This window comes from Vicugna pacos, chromosome 7, assembly GCF_048564905.1.
Source record: "Vicugna pacos chromosome 7, VicPac4, whole genome shotgun sequence".
NCBI lineage: Eukaryota > Metazoa > Chordata > Mammalia > Artiodactyla > Camelidae > Vicugna > Vicugna pacos.
In genome coordinates this window covers 58,464,629-58,484,698 of record NC_132993.1, presented here as the reverse complement: position 1 = coordinate 58,484,698, position 20,070 = coordinate 58,464,629, and the positions used below count along the sequence as shown (strand labels likewise).

Sequence of the window (20,070 nt, the reverse complement as noted above, 5' to 3'; positions counted from 1 at the left end):
TATGGCTGGCATCGGGAGCAGGAAAGAGGAAGGAACAGTTCTGAGATGTGTAGCTGGGCCTCTGTTCTCTCTCCACATCATATTGTGAGTCAGCCTACCCAGGAAAAGCTGAGCTTTCACTTCAAACAAGTTTAACAGTTATTTTTGAATGCAAATGGAAAGTCACTATTGAAGAATCAAATTAGAATGCAATTAATTTAAGAATGTTAGACGGAAATAAAATGAGTCAACCCACCAAAATATAAAACAGAAAAGTACTTAAATACACTCAAAATTCTTTTGGCCAGAATTCACATTCCGTTTGTCCAGACAGATTTGTTAGCTATAGGGTCCTGATGTGTTAGGATTGGTTTGGGGCAGATTTCCATCAATGAAAATTTTGTGCTCATGCTGTATGCCTCTGCAAAGGCGTTTTCTTTTTTGGTAGGCTCATTAATCCCTGTGGAAAAGTCACAATTACAAAGTTCCAGAGAGCAAGGGCTTCAGAAAGCTCTGAGCAGGTTAGCTTTGTTCCCACCCTGTGACTGCGGGTGCTGCTGCTCCTGATGAAATTCTCTCATAGATGTCGATGGTTCAGGGCCCGTTTGTTCTGACAACTTATATTTTCCAAACGAGAGCTCCTCCAATGAGTCTATTATTCCCCAGAAGTTTAAGTGAATCTTTTCAAAAATATATATAGAGAAGTTCCTAGTGTTGGTAATTAACTTGTTATGTAAAACAAGGTGAGGGAGGTGGGGCCTGGATAATTTTCTTCAACTATATATAGGGCAATTTTACAATCATGAAACTTTCTTTCTCTTGTTATCTCTTTGTAATAGCACCTTACATTTATAGACTAGCAAACAGTTTACGGTACATGGTCACATCCATTATTCTATCTGATGCTCCAACCACCCTGTACATAGGGAGGCCAGTATTAATCCAGTTCTATACGGATGAAGAAACAGACACTCCAAGATGTTGTGCTACCCTGGTTCTTATGGATAAGTACACAGTCATAGCATTTCTTACACTCCTCCCCTTTTAGGCCTAACATTTCCCATGTTTGGGGAGATATTTATTTGCCTGTATGTAGGTTCACCCCTAATGTTTGCAGGGCCCAGGGCAAGAGTGCAGGCAGAGGCCCAAATACCACGTATCTAAATAGTTGAAAGGTACAAATCAAGCTAACGAACTAGTAATGTTCTAGCTTCCTTTTCTGACAAATATATCTTAAAAAGGAACAAAAAGTTAAAGAATTTTGGAATTTCTCAGAGGTCCACATGGGAGGTCCATGCCCACAGCCTACAGCTCAGCTGAGAAGTCACTTCCCACCTCCAGCTCCTTCCACTGCAAAAGGAGCAGTGCCGGTGTGTTCATGAAGGTGCCCCAGGCCGCACAGCAAAGCTCCCTCTATGGCCCCTTCCTGCCCCAACAAAGCTTCCCTTGGTTCCCTGGGTTCCCTTGGGCCTAGGAAGAAGATGGACAGGGAAGTGTGGTTTGTGTATGCCCTGGAAGTAGGCTCAGGCCGCTTTTCAGGGATTTCTGGGGTCTTGGTTACACAAAGCATGATCCAGGAGAAGAGGGCACGTTCCGTCATGCGCGGGGCGGCTAGAGGAGACCCAGAGCAGGACCCTCTAAAGTGCAGGCCTCTTGTCCAGGTCTGAGCATTGTAGCACAGAAGGGGTGATGGGGATGTGTTCTGATTTCATGGCTTATGAGTGAACCATTGAACACTCTCAAAGGTTCCTGAGATTCTGTCCAATGCATTAATTTCTTTTGCATCCGTTTGATTTCCTAATTTGTAATTTGCAAATAATCATGATCTACTAACCCATAACTTGTGTGTGTTTGTCACATTTACTCCCTCTGCAAGCTTTACCCAGAGGCCTTTACTACCTAAGCGGGATAGATCCCCTTTCACCCATGAGAGGGTCTTGTGTCGACTTTACATAGGAAGTTAAGCATCAAGGTAGCTGTAGTGCTGCTGTATCCATTGGTATGTGGAAACTTCTGGTCTGGATATCTGGGCTGCATTGCTGTTAAATTACAGTTCTGTACTAAAAGAATTCATATTTGCAGAGCTAAGAGAGGCTGGATTCTCATTGCAGGAATCTTAGGGTACACTCCATCCTTTATACCATGCACCCATATCTTAAGTTCTGTTATTATTTTATGTTAACAGAGTTAAGGATATACTTAGGAATTTGGGCATCTAGACTGACAAAAATAAAGGGAAATATACTCATTAAGTATATAAATCGTTATATTTCTGTTTTTCTTTATGAATTTCTGGTCTCTTTGTTGTTACCAACTTACCTTCTCACCCTTGTACCCAGGAATCCCCTAATTAAAAAAGAAAAGAAAATGATATTAGAAGGCGTTGTTGGAAGAAGTATCTGATGTTTTTCATTTATAAAGTATAACAAAACACATCTGTACAGTCTTGGAAAATCAGACCACATAAAGGTAGGCTCTGTAACTTCCCTCTGCGCATAGGGAAACGCATGTAGTAGGGGCAAGAAAGAACCTATTTTTCCCTTTAATACACTCTATTCTCAGTTTCACATTTTTTTTTCAAACCCAATTTCTTACCCTTTAGCCTGAAGCTAAAGGAGAAACTATACACTGAAACGCATTGTAGAAGTGACGACCTATAATTGTCCTTTCAAAATTGTTATATTGACTTTTAAACCATGAACTATCACAGCTGAGGCTGTTCCACAGAGACTGTTAGAAAAATTGGCTTTGAAAATGAGCTGAGATAATGGCCTTGAAAATGTCCGTAAACATTTATATCCATTATGGTCCTCCTTCTCAATTCGGTCTAGAATATAGAACATCAAGGAAATGAATGGTTCCTTTATCAGCCCTAATGAGACAGTGACCTTTGAGTTGCTCTATTTTATCTCATGCTAAATAAGGGGCCAGTGCTTCTGCGGCCCTTGAGTGTCGCTCCTGGGAATCCTGCACAGCCTTCTTCATTGTGTCGCTGCCCAAGAGCCCTTTAAGAAATACAATACTGAATGTTAAATGGACTGGGAAATTACCAACTGTAAGCAACAGTGAGTCTTATTCTAATAGGATCGCATGTCTTTTTCATATAACTTTAGTTTCCAAGTATGAAAATAGAATCATAAGACATATTTTAAGAGCGTTGGTGAAACCAATGAATGAAACGAGGTATTCCTGTAGCTACGTGTGAGTCAGACTACAAAATTTTGTTGCGTATGACGGAAAAGTTTAGGAAGGAAATAGCACTTCTCTCCAAATGTGAACTCCCTGAAACATTGAAGATAAAAGTAGAAGTCGTCCAAAAAATTGTTACTCTACCTTTTAATCCATATTAAAAATACTAATTCAGATAAACGTTTTGAGGTTTAGTACTGTGCTTGAAATTAAAGGCCACATTATAGAAAGTTCAATTGGGATTCTTTATAGAAACAATTCATGGTTGCAGCACTAAAAAAGGCTGGACTTCCAATCTCAGGAATCTTGTGGTGCCCTTATAACACACCACCACATTTAAAATTCTGTCATTAAAGGAATATTACTTTTTACAACATACTTTCTTTTTTGTTTTTGTTTTTGTTTTTGTTTTTTTCTGAAATCTCTGGTTAATTTATTGTTTGGTTGCTCTCAAATTTCTTCCTTTCAGGGCACCTTTAATTACTAGTTTTAAATATTCAAATTTAAGATATTCAAAACTACACTCATTGGTCTCTGCAAAATTTGCGTCTGACCTCCCTGTTCCTATTAATGGTACCATCATATTTCAAACAATGATGAACCAAAAGTTTATAGTCATCTTTTCTCCCTACTTGCCCCTTCCATTCTTTTCATCCAGCCAGTTAAAATTCTCCAACAGCTCCCAGGGCACTTGGTTTTAAACTCACTCTCCTTGCCCTGGCTAACAAGGCCCTGTGTGACCTGGCCCTGTCTCCCACCCCACTGTTCATCAGGCTCAGGCTCTCTTCCCGTTTCTCAGAGCCTACTAAGCTGGTTCCCACCTCAGGGCCTTTGTACCTACTGCTCTTTCTGCCTAGAACCTCCTCATGACCTTGTTTTATATTTTCATAATCCCTCTCACCGACTGAAATTCCTACTCGCTTGTTTGTCTATTTCTTGCCTCCCCTGCACGAAAGCTGCATCACACAGGGACTCTCTGCCCAGCTCACCCCTGTCTCCCCAGCACCTAAAAGAGGGCCTAGCGCATAGCAAGTGCTCAGTGAATACTTGTCAAATATCTGAGGTAGAGTTAGTCCCACATCCTCTCATGTCTGTCCTGTCTTGGTTCTCACAATGTTCTCCTTCTTTCTATTATGTCATTATTGTAGCCCAGGTCTATCCAATGTCATGGGAGCCACCTATGTAATTTTGAATTCCTTAGTAGTCACTTTAAAAAAGCAACAATGAAAAGATGAAGTTAATTTTTAATACTATATTTTATGTATCCCACTAGGTCCAAAATACTGTCCTTTAACATGTTATCAATCTAAAAGTTATCAGTAAGATATTTTACATCTTTTGGGGGGGTACTAAGTCATCAGAATTCTGTGTGTAGCTTATTCCTCCAGCACAGGTCCATTCGGGCTGGCTGTGTTTCTGTGGCTGGGTAAGCAGACAGGGCACACGGCTTTCACACCGGCCGGAGCAGCTCTGGCTGATGTCCCCGTCACTCTCCTGCAGGCTGCAGCAGCAAACCTTCTTTTAAGTGCTCCTTCCATCTGCTTGTTCCCACTTCAGTTTCTCTTTCAGAACCATGCTAGACCAGACTCATCTTCCAAATATGCAGCTCTTGGGTCATGCGCCTTATCTAAAGCTCGGGAAGTGCCCGTCACCCAGCAAAGCCCAGCCTTCTGGCTGGCATCGAGCATCCACTCTGCCCTTCCAGCCGTGTCTGACAATCCTCCTCTTTAAGCACATTCCCCACGCACTGCCTTCCCTCTGGTGCTGCTCACAGCACTCTCCATCTGGAATGCCTGTCCCCCTCCGCCTTCCTGTTCTGTCTTTACCTGTCACCATCCTACACTCCTCAGGGGTCATCTGGTAGAACCTACCCCTATAGCCCTAGTCTTCTCTGAATGCCCATAATACTTTGTGCATGCAATGTTTACAATATTTTGACTTTCTGCTTCATATTGTAGCTGTTTTTTTTAACATGTAAGCTTTTAGATTTGTGTTTTTTTTAATTTTTTTAATGGAGGTACTGGGAATTGAACCCAGGACCTTGTACATGCACTTTACCACTCTATACCCCCACCCCTCTAGGGATTTTTTTTTAATATTTTATCTCTCCTCAGAGATAATGAACTTTTCAAAAATACAAGTTCTCTGTCTTAGTTTCATTTTCCCATATCAGTAGACTTTACACGTGGAAGATACCTAAGAAATGTTTTCTGAATGAATAACACAAATTTCTGAAAGAATCTCCATTGAGATGATCAAACTTTCTATCTGACTTTTTCATGACATTAATTAAAAACACTAAAAGGACCGTTTTTAAAACCTCTGGGCCTGAGTCCTGGGCTGTCATCCCAGGGGACAAGCTAAGAGAAGTGTGAAACTCTCTGCCATTTGCTACACAGCGGCAGCTCCCCAGAAGAATGCAGAAGAAGAAATGTACTATAATTATTTCTCAGACAATCTCTGACATCCTCTGATTTTAGGGCTAATGAATCAACTAGAATCATCTCTTCTTTTGTCTGCAGAACTGGATTTACAAAAGCATAGCTGAGATTATATAATTCTTATGTTCCCAGAATTTTAAATTATTCTTTATTTAAACAAAAAAAAAACCCACAAGAAGCAAAGCAGAATATTTTCTTATTTGAGCCCTTCACAAATCTCAGATTGCATATCAAGGAATGTCATGCAGTTGACCACCTTGTCCCATCATCCCTCTTTTTAAACAGAGTGTTTTCTCCTCACATTTCCATTTTTAAGATCATAGCTGTCTGACTGCCTGTCTGAGCCATCAAGAGCACATGTAGACATAAATCACTTTTGCATTTGAACTGCAGGGGTGAAAGTAACTCGTTACAGAATCTTAGTGTCCTGGGATTACTTTCTTAGGAAGGCATTCCAGTTGTGTACGTACCCCGGGGCCTCTTTCTCCAGGTTCCCCTTTTTGAGTATCGCCCTGTGACAAAAAAAAAAAAAAAACACACACACACACAATCAAAATTCCACAGCCCTGCAAGGTGACTAATTGCTCAATAAAATGCACTATTCAGAATTCCCTGATTAAGAGAACCCAGTGGGGAAAATATCTTTGGCCTTGACCATTGACATTTTCACCAGACTGTCTAGGGAAGAAAATAGCAGCTCAGATAGCCTTTGCCCTTTGGAGTGAAGCCAGATGTAGAGGGCGCAGAATCCAGGTACATTTTCACAGCCCTGGCCGAGTCTTGCGTCCTAGTTGAACAACACAGCCGTTGTTCTCAAGTAGGGCATTGTACCCACTCGGAGCCAGCCACTCTGGCTTTTCTCCAAGGGGCTTTGGAATGTTTTCCAAAATGTCCTTAAGAGTGATGGCTTGATTTCAGCAAGACTTAGGAAAATATATTATGTGGCACAAAATTACAAGCTAAATAAATGAAATGTGCATGCAGACTTATAATAGGTATCTAATAAAACAAAAAGAACACAAGATGGCATCAATTCAGACTCATAGAAAGTGAGTGAGTGTAGGGGATGTGTGTGTGTGTGTGTGTGTGTGTGTGTGTGTTGTAAAGCCACCCAAGGATGCTTTACGTTTTCTTTCTTTGACAAGCAGACAGTTGGCAAAAATACTTTCATGCATTTAACTTATTATATTATTCATTACACCCCCTAAACATATTCTCAGAAATAGAGTTATTGGGGTTACATTTTAAATACTTGAAAAGTTTCTTATGTAGAGACAATTGCATCCCCAAACATCTCTGTGTCTGTACCCAGTTACCTTGGCAATGAAGAGGAAACCAGTTTCACCACCACTTTGCTATCACTAGTTATTATCATTTAAATATTGTTGTGTTCACTGCTGTAAGAAATGTTTTTTTTTCTAATTTGAAATACAGAAAAAAGCAAAGTATGTGAACTAGAAAGTTGTTCCCCACTCCCTAAGGAAACTCCAACAAACTTAGAGTCCAAAGTTTCTAAAATGTGAATAATTGGTAGTAAAGAGTACCTCATGGTATCTATTTAAATTTAATTCATTATCCAGTGAAATTAAACATTTTTCTATTTCTTTATTTGCTGGGTTTATTTCCTCTCTTGGAAATTATGTCCTTTGACCATTTAATTATTAGAGAATTTATATTTTCTCATCTGTTTTTTAAAGTCTGTATGTACTATAGCAATTAACCCAATGTCCGTGGTATTTGATGCAAACATATCCTATATGTTTTCCTCTTTATTTTCATTACTATTTTTATTATACCCAAGTTTTCCTCAAATTTTCACATAGTCACATCTGCTAATCTCTCTACTATGATTCCTTCAATTGCTCTTGAACTTGGAAGACCATCATTCCAATAATGATCTGTTTTTTAACATTAACCTAGGATTTTTTTTTTTTGATGAGTAGACAAAAAAATTGAGGAAATGCCTGAAGATGGTCTGGGAGTAGAGACAATCTGGTGTTTTTTCTATTATTATTGTAGGTCAGTTATCCATAAAGTGGAGTCATAAAAAAATACAAGTGCCAGTGGAAATCTGATATGGAATTCATGGAACACTGCAGTAATTAACTTAGACCCCCATTGTTTAAGAGCAAGTTTCTTTTTATTCAATGTCTCTATGTTTCCTAAACTGGTTGACTAAAATGGGCATATGTGTCACAATTTGTAAATACAAGCCTGCAAAAACCAGACAGGAAGTGAACAGCCTGTATTCGTCACCAAAATCATCAGATTTTTGGCACTGACATATACTTCAATGCTCTTTGTTTTCTCAATGTTTGTTCTTTAAATAGAAGTAAATAGAACTAGAAGGACATACATTAGTTTAAAGGAAAAGCTGTTTATTTATTTACCGGGTTTCCTTTTGGTCCTCGCTCACCTTTGATACCTGGGTTTCCATGTGTTCCCTGAAGGCAAAGGAGAAGGGGTTATGTAGAGTTGGCATTCTATTAGTCTCCTACACGTTACATTAATTTCTGATCAGTGTCAACCCATAAAATGAGGGAAGATTCTAAAACAACTTTACCTGCCAAGCAGAGATTCAACTCTGTTTTGTCCTTTACTACACAGCAGGAGGATGGCTCTGTCTTGACCAGGCAGATTCTCTAGATTTGCTCAAAAAAGGATACTTTCTCTCTCTCCCTGATGTCCAAGGGACAATTTTAAAAGATGGGAGAAGAGAGTTCTTCCATCCTGTTCCAGAAAGGCATTTTGTTTTCCTGTTCTAAAACCACCCAAAATCTCCCCTTTGCGTGAACTGGTTTTGGGAACATTCAATAAACGTTAAATAGCATGGTTCTCTGGCTTATCCCTATTAAACCTGTCATGGTGACCTCCCCTAACAATATCGTGTGACTGAAATTGTCAGATTAGCTCAGTGGCTGTAAATTTTCTTACTGTTAATTTTAAAACATAATTGAATATCCCAGGTTAACTTTCCCTGGTAATCTCTTGGTACAATAAGCATAAACTAAAACGTTATAGGAAGGGTAAGTTAAACCTTTCCTTTGGTCTTGGTGTGTCTAACTTGTACTTTGAAGGAAAAAAAAAAAGCCAAACACTCCCACTTTCTAATGCCTTGATTGGTAGCATAGTTTGAAAAAGGACAGGCTTTGGACCCAAGACTTAAGGGAAAATGTGTCGTAGTCTAAGAAATTCACTGCACACATTCCCCTCCCTGCCCCCAAATAAAAGCATTGGTTCAAAACCTTTATCTATGCATTGTTGTCAAATATCTCTGCTGGACTTGGACTTCTAAGGTTGGAAATTACAGAAGTACATGAAATACTGAAGGAGCAGCATGGAGGCATCTGAAGATGTGTGTTAGAGAAAGGTTCAGCATCTCCAGCCATTGTGATGCCACTTCCACTGTCTTCCCAGTGCAGACATGGCACCAGCCAGGTATCTGGCCAGAATATATGGAAGCACTCCTTTGGGGATTATCTTCTCAAGAATGGAATCGTTATAGTAAATCCTGCCATTTCCCTTTGGCTGCTAAGTGGTATCTTCCATTTCACAGAACTCACTCTCATCCCCAAAGCCTCCTGATCAGCCGCCTCCGCACGAGGCATTTTGGTGCTGCCCTTGGATAAGTGCGAAGACACAGGTAACTTCTGGAGAGGTCTGTGTCACTTGCTCTACGTGGAGTAGGATAAAGCTTTGCCTAAAGCACTGAGGATTTGTACGAGCTCTTTGTATCTTCACTTCAGTGTTGAGAAATTCTGGCCCCGATTGTCACATCAGAAGTGATGCTAAAATAGCCTTTGTGGGAACAACTTCATCATTTTAAACCAAATCTGCCCTTAGTTCAGGTCAGTAAAATCCCAGGCTTATTTCTAAGGACAGAATGTATCCCTTTAGGAATGAAAGAAAGAAACAGCATTTCCGTTTTTGCTGCTGTGTGCACACAACCGCTTTTCAACAGTACAAAATAGTCTCAGTGTTTCTGGGTGTGAGCAGAGCTGTCATCGCTGGGACTCCTGACTCAACCCCAAGTTCGAAGTAGAAATATACTCACAGGAGGCCCTGGGTCGCCCGGATCCCCCTTCTCACATTCACAGATCTTGCGTTCACACTAGATCAACAAAGAAACTTGATATCAACATGCAATGAAATATATAGCATTTTAAGTCTCATTCAGTGCATAACTAAATGGAACAGTCCCTTGAAGAAATTTTACCTTGCAAACGTATGAAACTTTTGCTCTCCCTACTAAATTTTTCTGGGAAAAAGATCTAGTAAAAGCCAGCCAAAAGAGTATTTTAAATGTTGTCATAGTTAAATAAAATAGACCTCCCAGCAAAAAACAAAACAAAACAAAACACACACACACACACACACACACACACACACAAAACTGTAACATCTAGTTGCCTATTAAAAGGGGAAAATAAAAATCACCCTCAAATGATTTAAATATTTCCTACTTTTTCTAAATTTTCCAACCTGCAGTGGATATGGTGGCATAAAAGAAATCAAATGGCTGCCTCAGAAGAGACTGGCTCATTTTAAAAAGAAATTAAGCATTTTTATTTAGTCACACATTATCTTCTCGTGTGAGTTACAATGCTGATTTGATATGATTATGTGAGCTTTTAGAGTAATTCATAGTAATCAAAGCATGTGGTGCTTACCTTCTTTTCAAATAAGACATCCTAGGAGGGAAAAAAGAATGAAACATTAACTCGATTCATGGTTCTGCTTCCCACTTCTTATGAGTCTTAATTATTCCCTATGGGATATGCAGTTTCCAAGAAGAACAGCAATTCAGCCTTTTTAACCTTGTAAAAGCAACAAAGCCCCAGCCAACCACCCAAGGAACTCTGAGCCACCGGCTCACAGAAGACATGAAGAGCACTCAACTCATTAAAAATTACCTTTTTCTAGGAACTTTATCTTATTGTGTCCTGTGTTTTACCTTTTGTTTCCTTTATCAGCTCTGCAATCTCCATAATTTGGCTACAAGCTTAGTCAGTCACAATGAGAAATTTCTCATTTTTACTTACAAAGACTTAGGCAGAATATGCAGTTGTGTATTTTCTCTCTGTTTCTATCCCCATATAGATAGGCAATTTTTTTTAGCATTAAAACATTAATTTTAGGCTGATAACTTCATGAAATATTAATGAGCCTTAGAAGTCAGTGAGGTCCAGCCTCTCATTCTGTCGTGAGGGAACTTGAGATGCAGTGCTGTGACTTGCCCAAGGTCACACACTTGATCTGAGCTGCCTGACCAAGTTCAGTTCCATTTCCTACTTAACGACACAGAAGTGAGTCAGCCAGAATATTTTTCCAAACCACTTTAAATTCATAATTTTAGGGAAATTCACAGTGTGGTTTTTGCCCAACATCTAGGCCTCACTAACCTCCTCTAGCTCAGTGGGGAATTACCTGACAAGTGCACTAAAGATTGTGTCTCAAGACAAACACTGAAAAGAAGGTATGTCTACAGATAGAATTATTGCTTGCTTTTTTTTTTCAAACTTGCATAAGTATTTTTTTGAAATCATCTTTGATTGCTTTTATTATCATTTAAAAATTTTCAACCTACAGGTACTACAAAATTTTTATTCAATTTATATCGAACTTTCATTTTTGGAGCTATGATAATTGATACTGGTTTTAAAATTGAATTATTGCTTTTTTAAGGTAGAAGTTATGGGTCAAACTAATGCCTTATGACTGAATCTGAAGGGTAATTTACATATGATAAAGTGGAAAACAGGAGTAAAAAGCACTAGAAATATTGGTCACAAGATATTAAAAGTAAAGGATGTAACGAGGAAGCTAAAGATAAGTCAGGCTTGTGCCTTTACAGAGGACTTTGTCCCCTTTTAGTTTTGTTTTTACTTTTCCTTTATTTCCATATAAGTTAATAATTTAGAGGAAAGCTGCCGCAAAAAGCTTTGGGTGACTCTGGTGATTTAATTGAAGGAAGAATTAGACTGGGAATTAAGTGCCATTCAGGGTTTTCACCCAGTTCCCACGGAAAACTAGTCACGTGGCCTTGGGCAAGTCAGATAATCCTTCCAGGTCATTGACCACATGGTCCCTGGAGCTGTAAAACTCTGGCCACAGACACTATTTACCAAATTCAGGGTCTCACCTATGGCGCTCTTTCCCCCTCCTCTCTTCTCTCCTACCCCAGTGATTTTGAATTACTAGCTAGTGTAAATTCAGGCTGAAAGCAGATGAAATATTTGTAGCTTTAAGAACTAGGAGGTCATGTGGAGCATGGGAACTCAAACACACTGACAATTTTGGGGTAAAATGACATTATCCTCTCCAGAACATTCGACTGTGCCTAGAAAGTTGAAGGCTGCCCAGGACAAGTCCTTGTTTCCAACTGTTATCCCAACATCCCTTTCAGACATACCCTTGAAAAATTCTTGTACTTATATATTTCAGCATTCATTATTTTTAATAGTGAAAATTTTGAAATAATGGAAATATCCATCAATTGGGGAACAGATCAGTAAACAAAATACTACTCAGCAGTTAAAGTCAATTCACTGGGTCTGCATATTCCAACATAGATAAATTTCCAAAAACATTGAGTGAAAAAGCAAGTTGCAGATGGATACATACATGGTGATCCAAATTATGAAAATATTTAAAACATACGTCAGAAACTTGGTTTCCTCTGGGAGGGAGAGAGGGAAAAGGAATTTGAAAGGTGTTCAAGAGAGACAATAAAACAACTAGTAATTGAAGTCAAATTGTAATATTTGAAAATAACTGCTGATATAAAGAAAAATTCAAAATTGCGTTATTTTATATACCCTTTTATGAAAGCAAGATCCTTATCCATTTTAAACCCATGAATTTAGCTGCTACTATGCTTGATGTATAATTTTGCACTTTTTTAGCTTTTCTTTTGAAAATTCAATTTCTGCTTTGCCATATCACCCTTTAAAAATATGTGCCACAAGGCTTAAAAACCGTAACAAAACAACTGACTAATTATTTTCGGAGCTCGTTTGATTTTGTGTTTGCTGGAATTTATATTTCTGTGGAAACAAAAATGGACCCAAAATGGCACAATAGATAAAATTGTTTCAAACAAAGAACAAAGCTCCTTCCCTAAGGGCACTTATAGTCTCTAAGCCCCAGTGATAGAAAACAAACAGTGTACAGCCAGCCGTGTGGGAAGGAGGCCCTCGCCTTGAGGGGCAGAGGAGGGAGCGACAAGATGTTTTCTTGGAATAGGTGGGTTTTCTGGATAATTTTGAAGAAAGGATTGCAAAGGGTCAACTTATTGATGGAATGCTGTTCTATATGTCAAAGTTTATAAGGGAAAAAAGCCATAAAGACTAGTGTGGGCAATAAGACAAAGGAAGCAGTGAGGAGGGACATTTAAAAGGAGAGGACAGAAGGGCCCACGTGGCCGGAGCTGGAAGCCGGGGAAGTACTGAGGCCTTTTGCTTCCGCAGGGAGGCAGGCTGTGTGGAGAACATGGTCAAAGCCAGAGAGAAGGGCATGTTCAGTGGAGGTCTAGGTGGGTACTGCAGTCTAAATGAAAAAGTCTAAATAGAGGAGGGATTTCACCAGAGCAAAAGAAGGCGCATTTTGTTAACGGGGTCAGAGTTTTATGACTGCGTATGTGTGAGAAAAGAAGGCTAGGATGGAACTGCCAGCTTTGTGAATGACTGTGAGGTCTATGTGCTGAGAAGGGAACAGAAAATGTGAGGAACACGGCAGGTTATTAGCATGAGGGCCAATGGATGAGAATTAAGAACTTAGTAGGCAAGGGTTACAAACTCCATGACAAAAAAAATTTACTGCTTAATGTAGTAGCAGAATAGCCATTATAAAATCTTAAACAGAGAAAAGGAATAAGGCTCTAAACAGAGGAAACCCTGAAAAACTGAGAAGTGGGCCATAATTAATAAATTAATAAAGCACAGGATTCTAAAGATGAGACAAAAATCATCAAGTTGATCCCCTCTTGGTATGTGAGGGAGCAGATATACTAAATTGATGTTTTTCTTAATAGTCTCCAGAGAAAGAGATCAATTTGTCACAACCTTAATCCCTTTAAAATTTTTTTAATATCAAAGGTGATAGAGTAAGGAATTTTTTTAGTCTCCATGTACTCTCTCTCGTGCTTTTTTAAAGGACCAAGTAGTACATCCAGAAGATTGGTTTGAATTTGTTTCTTAGGGTTCAATACTGCTATGTAAACCCTAATAAAATAGCAATACAAATATTTTCTTCACTTTGGGATCATCAGGTCTCTCTTCGCTAATTTGGAACTCAAATGTTTTCATGGGGTTCTTAAACGATACTTCCTGAGAAGTGTCAAGGAATGTGCAATGGTTCAATGATTTGTCTTGGCTCCTGCAAAATCTATTCATTGTGGACATTCCTGTCCGTAAATTCAACTAAAATCTACTCTGCAATAAAAGGAACACATTGCTGACATAAAAAACTACCCAGATGAATTTCAAAATCACTATACTGGGAATAAGAAGCCTGACACAAAAAGAGTACACAGGGTATGAGCCTATTTATATAAAATTCTAGAAAGTATACGCTAATCTGGAATAAGTCAGATCAGTAGCATCTCAGGGGCAAGGGAAGCACGTCTCGCAAAGAGGCTTGAGGAAACTTTTAGGGATGATGGAGATGTTTTGAATGCTACTTGTGTTGGTGGATTCATGGGTACTTACATCTATCACAACTCATGGAATTGAGGACTTAAAGTAGATGCAATTTTGTACTTAAACTAGACTCAATTAACTTATTTTTTAAGAGTTAATTACATCATTATTTCAAAATAAAAAGCTTAAAAATTGAACAATAGGTATAATAACAGATTAGGTGAGAACTTTCTCAAATGGTCTGATCAGTGCCATGAGAAGAGTCAAGTTCCACTTCCTAGACAGTGGCAATTTGAAACATTGAAACTTGGTGTATCTTTCTTTGAAAAGCCTAGTAAGCCCTTTGGATTCTGGACTTTGTTTGAGAAGCAACACCTCCTTCTAAGAAGTGCCTTGTTCAAGGGGCTTCCATCTGAACAAACAAGCTGAAAGCACAGGATCCTAAGGAAAAGCAGAGTCATTAAGATGCCTGGTCATTTTTTGGTTTCCCCAGAAATAGACAAACAATCTTGCCTCCTGTCTGCTGCCAGGAGCCCATGTTCTCACTTGGGCAGGAGCTCCTGGCAATGGTGTGTCTGGAGGGAGCATGAACCTCCTGAGCCCACACATCTGGCTGAACAAGGAGCTGCTGTTCTGCATCTTCTACAGGCAGCCACGGGTGACTCATCACCACAACCCCATCTCCCCTGCACACGCTGGAGCCTTCTGTTTTAAGTTCAGTGATGAGGACTCCTTAAATTACGGCCCAGGCAGGGCTCAGCAGTTGGCCAGGCATCCCTGCACGTTCCCCTTTCCTGCAGAAGAGATGCTCACGTGAGTAAGCATTGGCCCCATGCACCTGGGGGGCTGAGCCCATCATCTGTGGTCCAGGCAGAACTGTCCACATCTACCCCAATGCCCAAGGGAAAAAGGCTAGAAACAGTAGTAGCTTTGATGGAGGGATGTTCCTAAACTGTTTCAAGGCAGTTTTGATTGAGAACACCTTAAAAAAAAAAGTTACTATTTCCCCTCTCAGTATCACTTTACAGGGTTAAGTGTGCAGACTCCTGGGTCTTTGCCTGGCCTCAAATGTTCAACTATAAAAGGAAGATAATAATAGTACCCACATCATGAGACTGTTGTAAACGTTGAATAAAATAAAATATGTGAAGTGCCCAGAGCAATGCCTACTACACAGAGAGTACTCAAGACATGATCACTATTATTCAGATAAGAAAAACTCAGCATCTCATGATGCAAACAACTGAGAGAGAAAAAAATCAGAGTAATCTTGGGAAAAAGAATTGGGGGAAGGGACAGAAGGAGCAAAACAATCTCTGCAGCGGGGCCTGAGGTTTCTTCCAGCCCATGGAAAAGAGCCACATGAAGTGCCCAGGACCTAAAGGACGCATTGGCCTTGGCTTCTTCTCAGGAATTATCTTTAAAAATCAACATTTTTAAGAAAATCAATTTTTAAGACTTAACAAATCAACCACCTTATCGGTGGGAGTTTCCTCCTTGAGAAATACAGTGAAGAGGGATTTTGTTTCGATCGCTTTGCCTGGTGTTTCCCCAAGCAGCAAGGAAAGGCTCTCACGCACAGCCAAGCAACCAGTAAAGAAAAGCAGTGACATGGCTGATCAGACTAATCAAGTGGGACTCAGTGGTCTGATGGGAGAAACTGCTGGGCGACTTTTACATTGGGTGACCTTGTTACCACCTAAGAAATAAGAACTAGAAAAAAAAAATTGGAAGTCTGTGAACTTTGCTTGAGCATAATACGGCAACTGGTAACACAGAGTCAAAAAATATTTCTGCACATGTGGCATGGGAAAAGAAGAACTTAGTACAAATATAGTAGACTGCAAGTTGATCCCAAGTCAAATATAAGTCAGCAGTGTTCAGTGAGCCCAGGATGTAAAAACAGGAGTCTGAGGTGCATGATTGGAAATTAATCCTTCCCAAATCCTCAGCACTAGCTGACAATAAAGTTAGGAATGTAATCCCAAAGAATGAGCCTGGTACTTCCCGAGGTCATGTGGTGTAAACCAACAAGGACGTAGAGAGACACATTGGAAAGATTGTACTTTCCACTTCTAAGGTGAAATTTTTTCCTCTCATCTTTTTGATCCAGTATCTATCCTTACAGAATTTGTAAACAAATGATAAGAAATTTATATAAACCCAACCCATTAGGTACCTACCAGGCGATCCTGAATTTTATCTACAAGGGATGACTCATTCAACAGTAGAATGGGTTCATTGGGTGAATCCCCAGATATCAGATGAAGTTTGGTTTCATTGACTACAGGAGACAGTCCAATGGTGATAAATAATATTCCTGCAGTTCTGGCATCTTCAGAAATACTTCGAACATCTGGATTCTTTGGATGGTCGATGCCATCAGTCATCAGCAAAGCCACTTTCACGCCATCTTGACGCCCTTCTCTCTTAAGCAGGTGAGTGGCGTTGGAGATGGCATAATAAGAGAAAGTACCTTGCCCAATGAAATTCATAGACTTGACCCTCTGTTGAAAAGACTGTAGATCCTTCCAAGAAGAAAAAGGTGGATCAATTTGGACAGAGCTGCTGAACTGAAGGGCTGCCAGTTTGATGTCATATTTCAAGGAGCCAGCTGGGGTCAACTGGAAAACCCTGTCACTCAAACTATCCACAAAATCCTTCTGTTTGTCAAAGAGAAAGAGTTTAGAACTTTCAGAGCTGTCCACGATGAAGACAACATCTATGAAGCAAGTAGAGTCTGAAATGGGACAAATAGGTTAGGCAAAATACTTATCTCTACACCTGCAACAACTTTGCATAACAAAAGCCCTGGGGTGGGGTGTTGTGTGTTGCTTGCTTCCGAGAGGAGAGGGAAGTGAAAAAGAGAGAGCCCTTTGGAGATAGGGCTTACTTTGTAAAAATCCAAATCTCTTTTCAAGTCCATAAATTCTTTTCCTCTTTTAAAATCACGCAAATGAAAGGCAAACAAAGAAACAAAATCCCATATACTCTGAGCATCTTCGCAAGGTACAACCTTAAAGTGAGAGGAAAAGAAAGTGCATTGGAGCTGAAAAATTCAACAAACCCTGGGCAAAGTTGTCTAGAAGTAAATGATACTCTGCCTGCTTCTCAGGTTGTGTGTCATAATGGCGAGGCCCATCTTGTTTTGGAGTCTTTTTTTTTTTTTAACTTTTTTGAAATCAAGGGAGAAATGACTGTACACATCCCATTGTAGCAATGGTAAGGGAGGGAGAAACCTAATGGAACTTGAGTCTGAATCCCAGCTCTGTAGTTTACAGGTTAATTTGCCCATGACCTTGAGTGTGCCACTTAACCTCTCTGGGTCTCAGTTTCTTTGTCTTTGAAAGTGGCAATGCCTGTCATGCCTATTTTACAAGGCTACTATGAGGGTCAAATGAGATAATAAAGGTACAAGTTCTCTAAAAACCCTGATGTTTTTATAAGTTAACTCTATTATAAGTATGTAAGGTATATCATTATCATAATATATCAAAAAAGAATATCACATATATACATAAATAAGTGGTTTGCTGCTCACATTAAACGCTATTTGGAAAAATTCATATTAGTGTTTTTAAAGGCTAAAACGAATAAAGACAAAACAAAACTTTTTTTTTTTACCCTGGAGATGACTTTTCTTTGCAAGTAAGTTGGACTTTGATCCTTTCTTTCTTTGTCCATATATTGTTTGACTCATAAAAGCTGGCAAGAGCAGGAGATAAAAGACAGAATGTCTGTTCCACATTATGGTAGATGGTGAAAAATCATCCGCCTTGTAGTAAGTGCCTTTAATAGAAAAATCAGTTATAATATTTTAATAAATTAGAGAGTTTGCTATTTTTAATTTCAAGCCAGCAGGATTGAAAACTGGCATGTGACAAGACAAAGGTGTTTTCATTCATATTTATTTTTTAAAAATCCACATTGAGATTTTTAAAGTTTCTAATCCAGATAAATCATGGCAACACAACCAACCATTGATTAATGACTATTTCCTTATATTCAGAGAATCACATCAAGGTAATCTGAATTTCCCATTATGGGGATCAGGAAGGGGGAGAGCTATTTTAGAATATTTCAGTCCCACTCTATCTGGTAACTGTGGTTCCACATTCTCCAAGGTGATATCAGATTGCTGCAAGATTGTTTCATTAGTTTTCATTGTAACTAATTCCTGACCATACCAATATTTTTACAGCATTGTAGAGAAGCACCACCATTTCAGTCTTAATATTATATGCACAATTTCAGTGAGTTCAGAGTCAAGTCAAAAAGTAAATTGCTCTTCTGTTTCCATAGAACCCCATTTTCTACTTTTACTTCAGAAACTTCATCTCCACCAGAGTTCCAAGTTGTATTATGGCTGCATATCCAATGAATCGAAAGAGTATGAGAGCAAAAAATAATAGATTTGTTAAGCAACACTGGTCTTCCAGTGTTAGCTGGAAGAACTACTAGACAGAAATGGACTTGAGATCAGGAAGCAATCCCTTCTGAACAGCCCCGTAAAACTCTTTTTCTGGGTAGATTAACAAGTTAAAATCTAATCCTGTATTTAAGCAAGCTTCATCACTCAGTATGCCCAGCTATGTACCAATGACTTTTAAATCCACAGACTTCCCTGGCAAGAGAAGACTCGTGTGTAGCTAGCTCAGTATACCCAAGAATGGAAACAAGAAAGCTTATTTTGAACCAATGTTCTGCATGGTTTGGAAATAACTTGCCTACTTTAAGTATACCGACTTCAGAAGTTCTGGAAAAGGAATCAAACTTTACTTCTTTGGCACCTTGCCTTCAGGGAATGATAACTGGGAAATCGTGAACATGATTTTTCCGGGCTCTGAACAGCGGATGGAAATACATGCAAAGGCAGTGAGGAATGAGATGTGTGACTAATTTCTTTCATATACGCCAGATGGAGAAACCCTAATGAGAGGTAAAGGTGTTGAGTTGGGGATGGACCAATGGATGGCTCCATGCCATAGTCTAGCAGGAAGTTTATTAAGCTGACTTTGTATCCGTGTATCAGTATGGCCAAGCCTATCTCCTGGCAAGGGCATCAGGTGCAAGTCACCAAATGTCAGCTGCTCTTCGGACCAGGTATGCTAAGATGTGAACACAGCTGGGTATCGAAAAAAAGAAGAAGAAGTGTGTGCTGAGGAAATAGAACACAAAAAGGACACCCCTCTCCAAGTAGTCCATTGCTAATCAAGGGGAAGACTACGGAAGGATGTCCAAGTTTAATGCTGAGGATTAGTTTAAGGATAAGGCCGTGTAGCAACACAGAGTTGCCACTGCATTTTCAGAGGGAAAAGGAGTAACATCATGTCCCTAGTATTACCTATGACGCCTCTCTTTTGTTGATCTCGTACCATAAGGAACTTCTCAGACGTTCTGGAAATGAGAGACTGAGAATTTAATTTCATTGAGAACAAGAGCGATTTTACAAGCTACATGATCTAGACAACTCTTGAAAAAAACTAAAGAAGGGGATTTCCATGCAGGAATCTGAGACAAAAACCACTTTTTTTTCTCATTTGCAAGCCTCATTTTGGACTTTGGAAATGCTGGCTGTAAATAAAGATATCGCTCCCAAAACTAAGCACTTGCTCATACAGTTTGTCAGCATATAATTACGAATTCATACCTGAAGCCTTGCATATACAATGTTCCCTAACACAACCGATTCATTAGCAGTAATCACAGTATCTTATATTTTATTACTATTTGCTCTGACTTTTTTTTTTATCCAGTTCTCCCAAACCAAAGTCATGCTATTCCTTTCTGTTTTCCGATATTACACGGTTCTCTTCATGAAA

The 20,070-nt window shown here is 39.3% G+C and overlaps 1 protein-coding gene across 1 annotated transcript in view; it reads right to left on the bottom strand.

The window, feature by feature from the left end:
• The window catches only part of COL28A1 (collagen type XXVIII alpha 1 chain), a 150,554-nt gene extending 130,929 nt beyond the window's left edge, over window positions 1-19,625 (bottom strand). Inside the window, exons 1-8 of the mRNA XM_072964931.1 lie at window positions 19,593-19,625; window positions 17,873-18,037; window positions 16,432-16,988; window positions 10,280-10,300; window positions 9,664-9,720; window positions 8,000-8,053; window positions 6,080-6,121; window positions 2,299-2,325 (exon numbers count right to left, since the gene is read on the bottom strand). Of these exons, the coding sequence (XP_072821032.1) occupies window positions 2,299-2,325; window positions 6,080-6,121; window positions 8,000-8,053; window positions 9,664-9,720; window positions 10,280-10,300; window positions 16,432-16,988; window positions 17,873-17,996 (882 nt within the window). The 5' untranslated portion in view covers window positions 17,997-18,037; window positions 19,593-19,625. The remainder of the gene's footprint in view (window positions 1-2,298; window positions 2,326-6,079; window positions 6,122-7,999; window positions 8,054-9,663; window positions 9,721-10,279; window positions 10,301-16,431; window positions 16,989-17,872; window positions 18,038-19,592) is intronic.
• Between the last annotated feature and the right edge of the window lie 445 nt (window positions 19,626-20,070).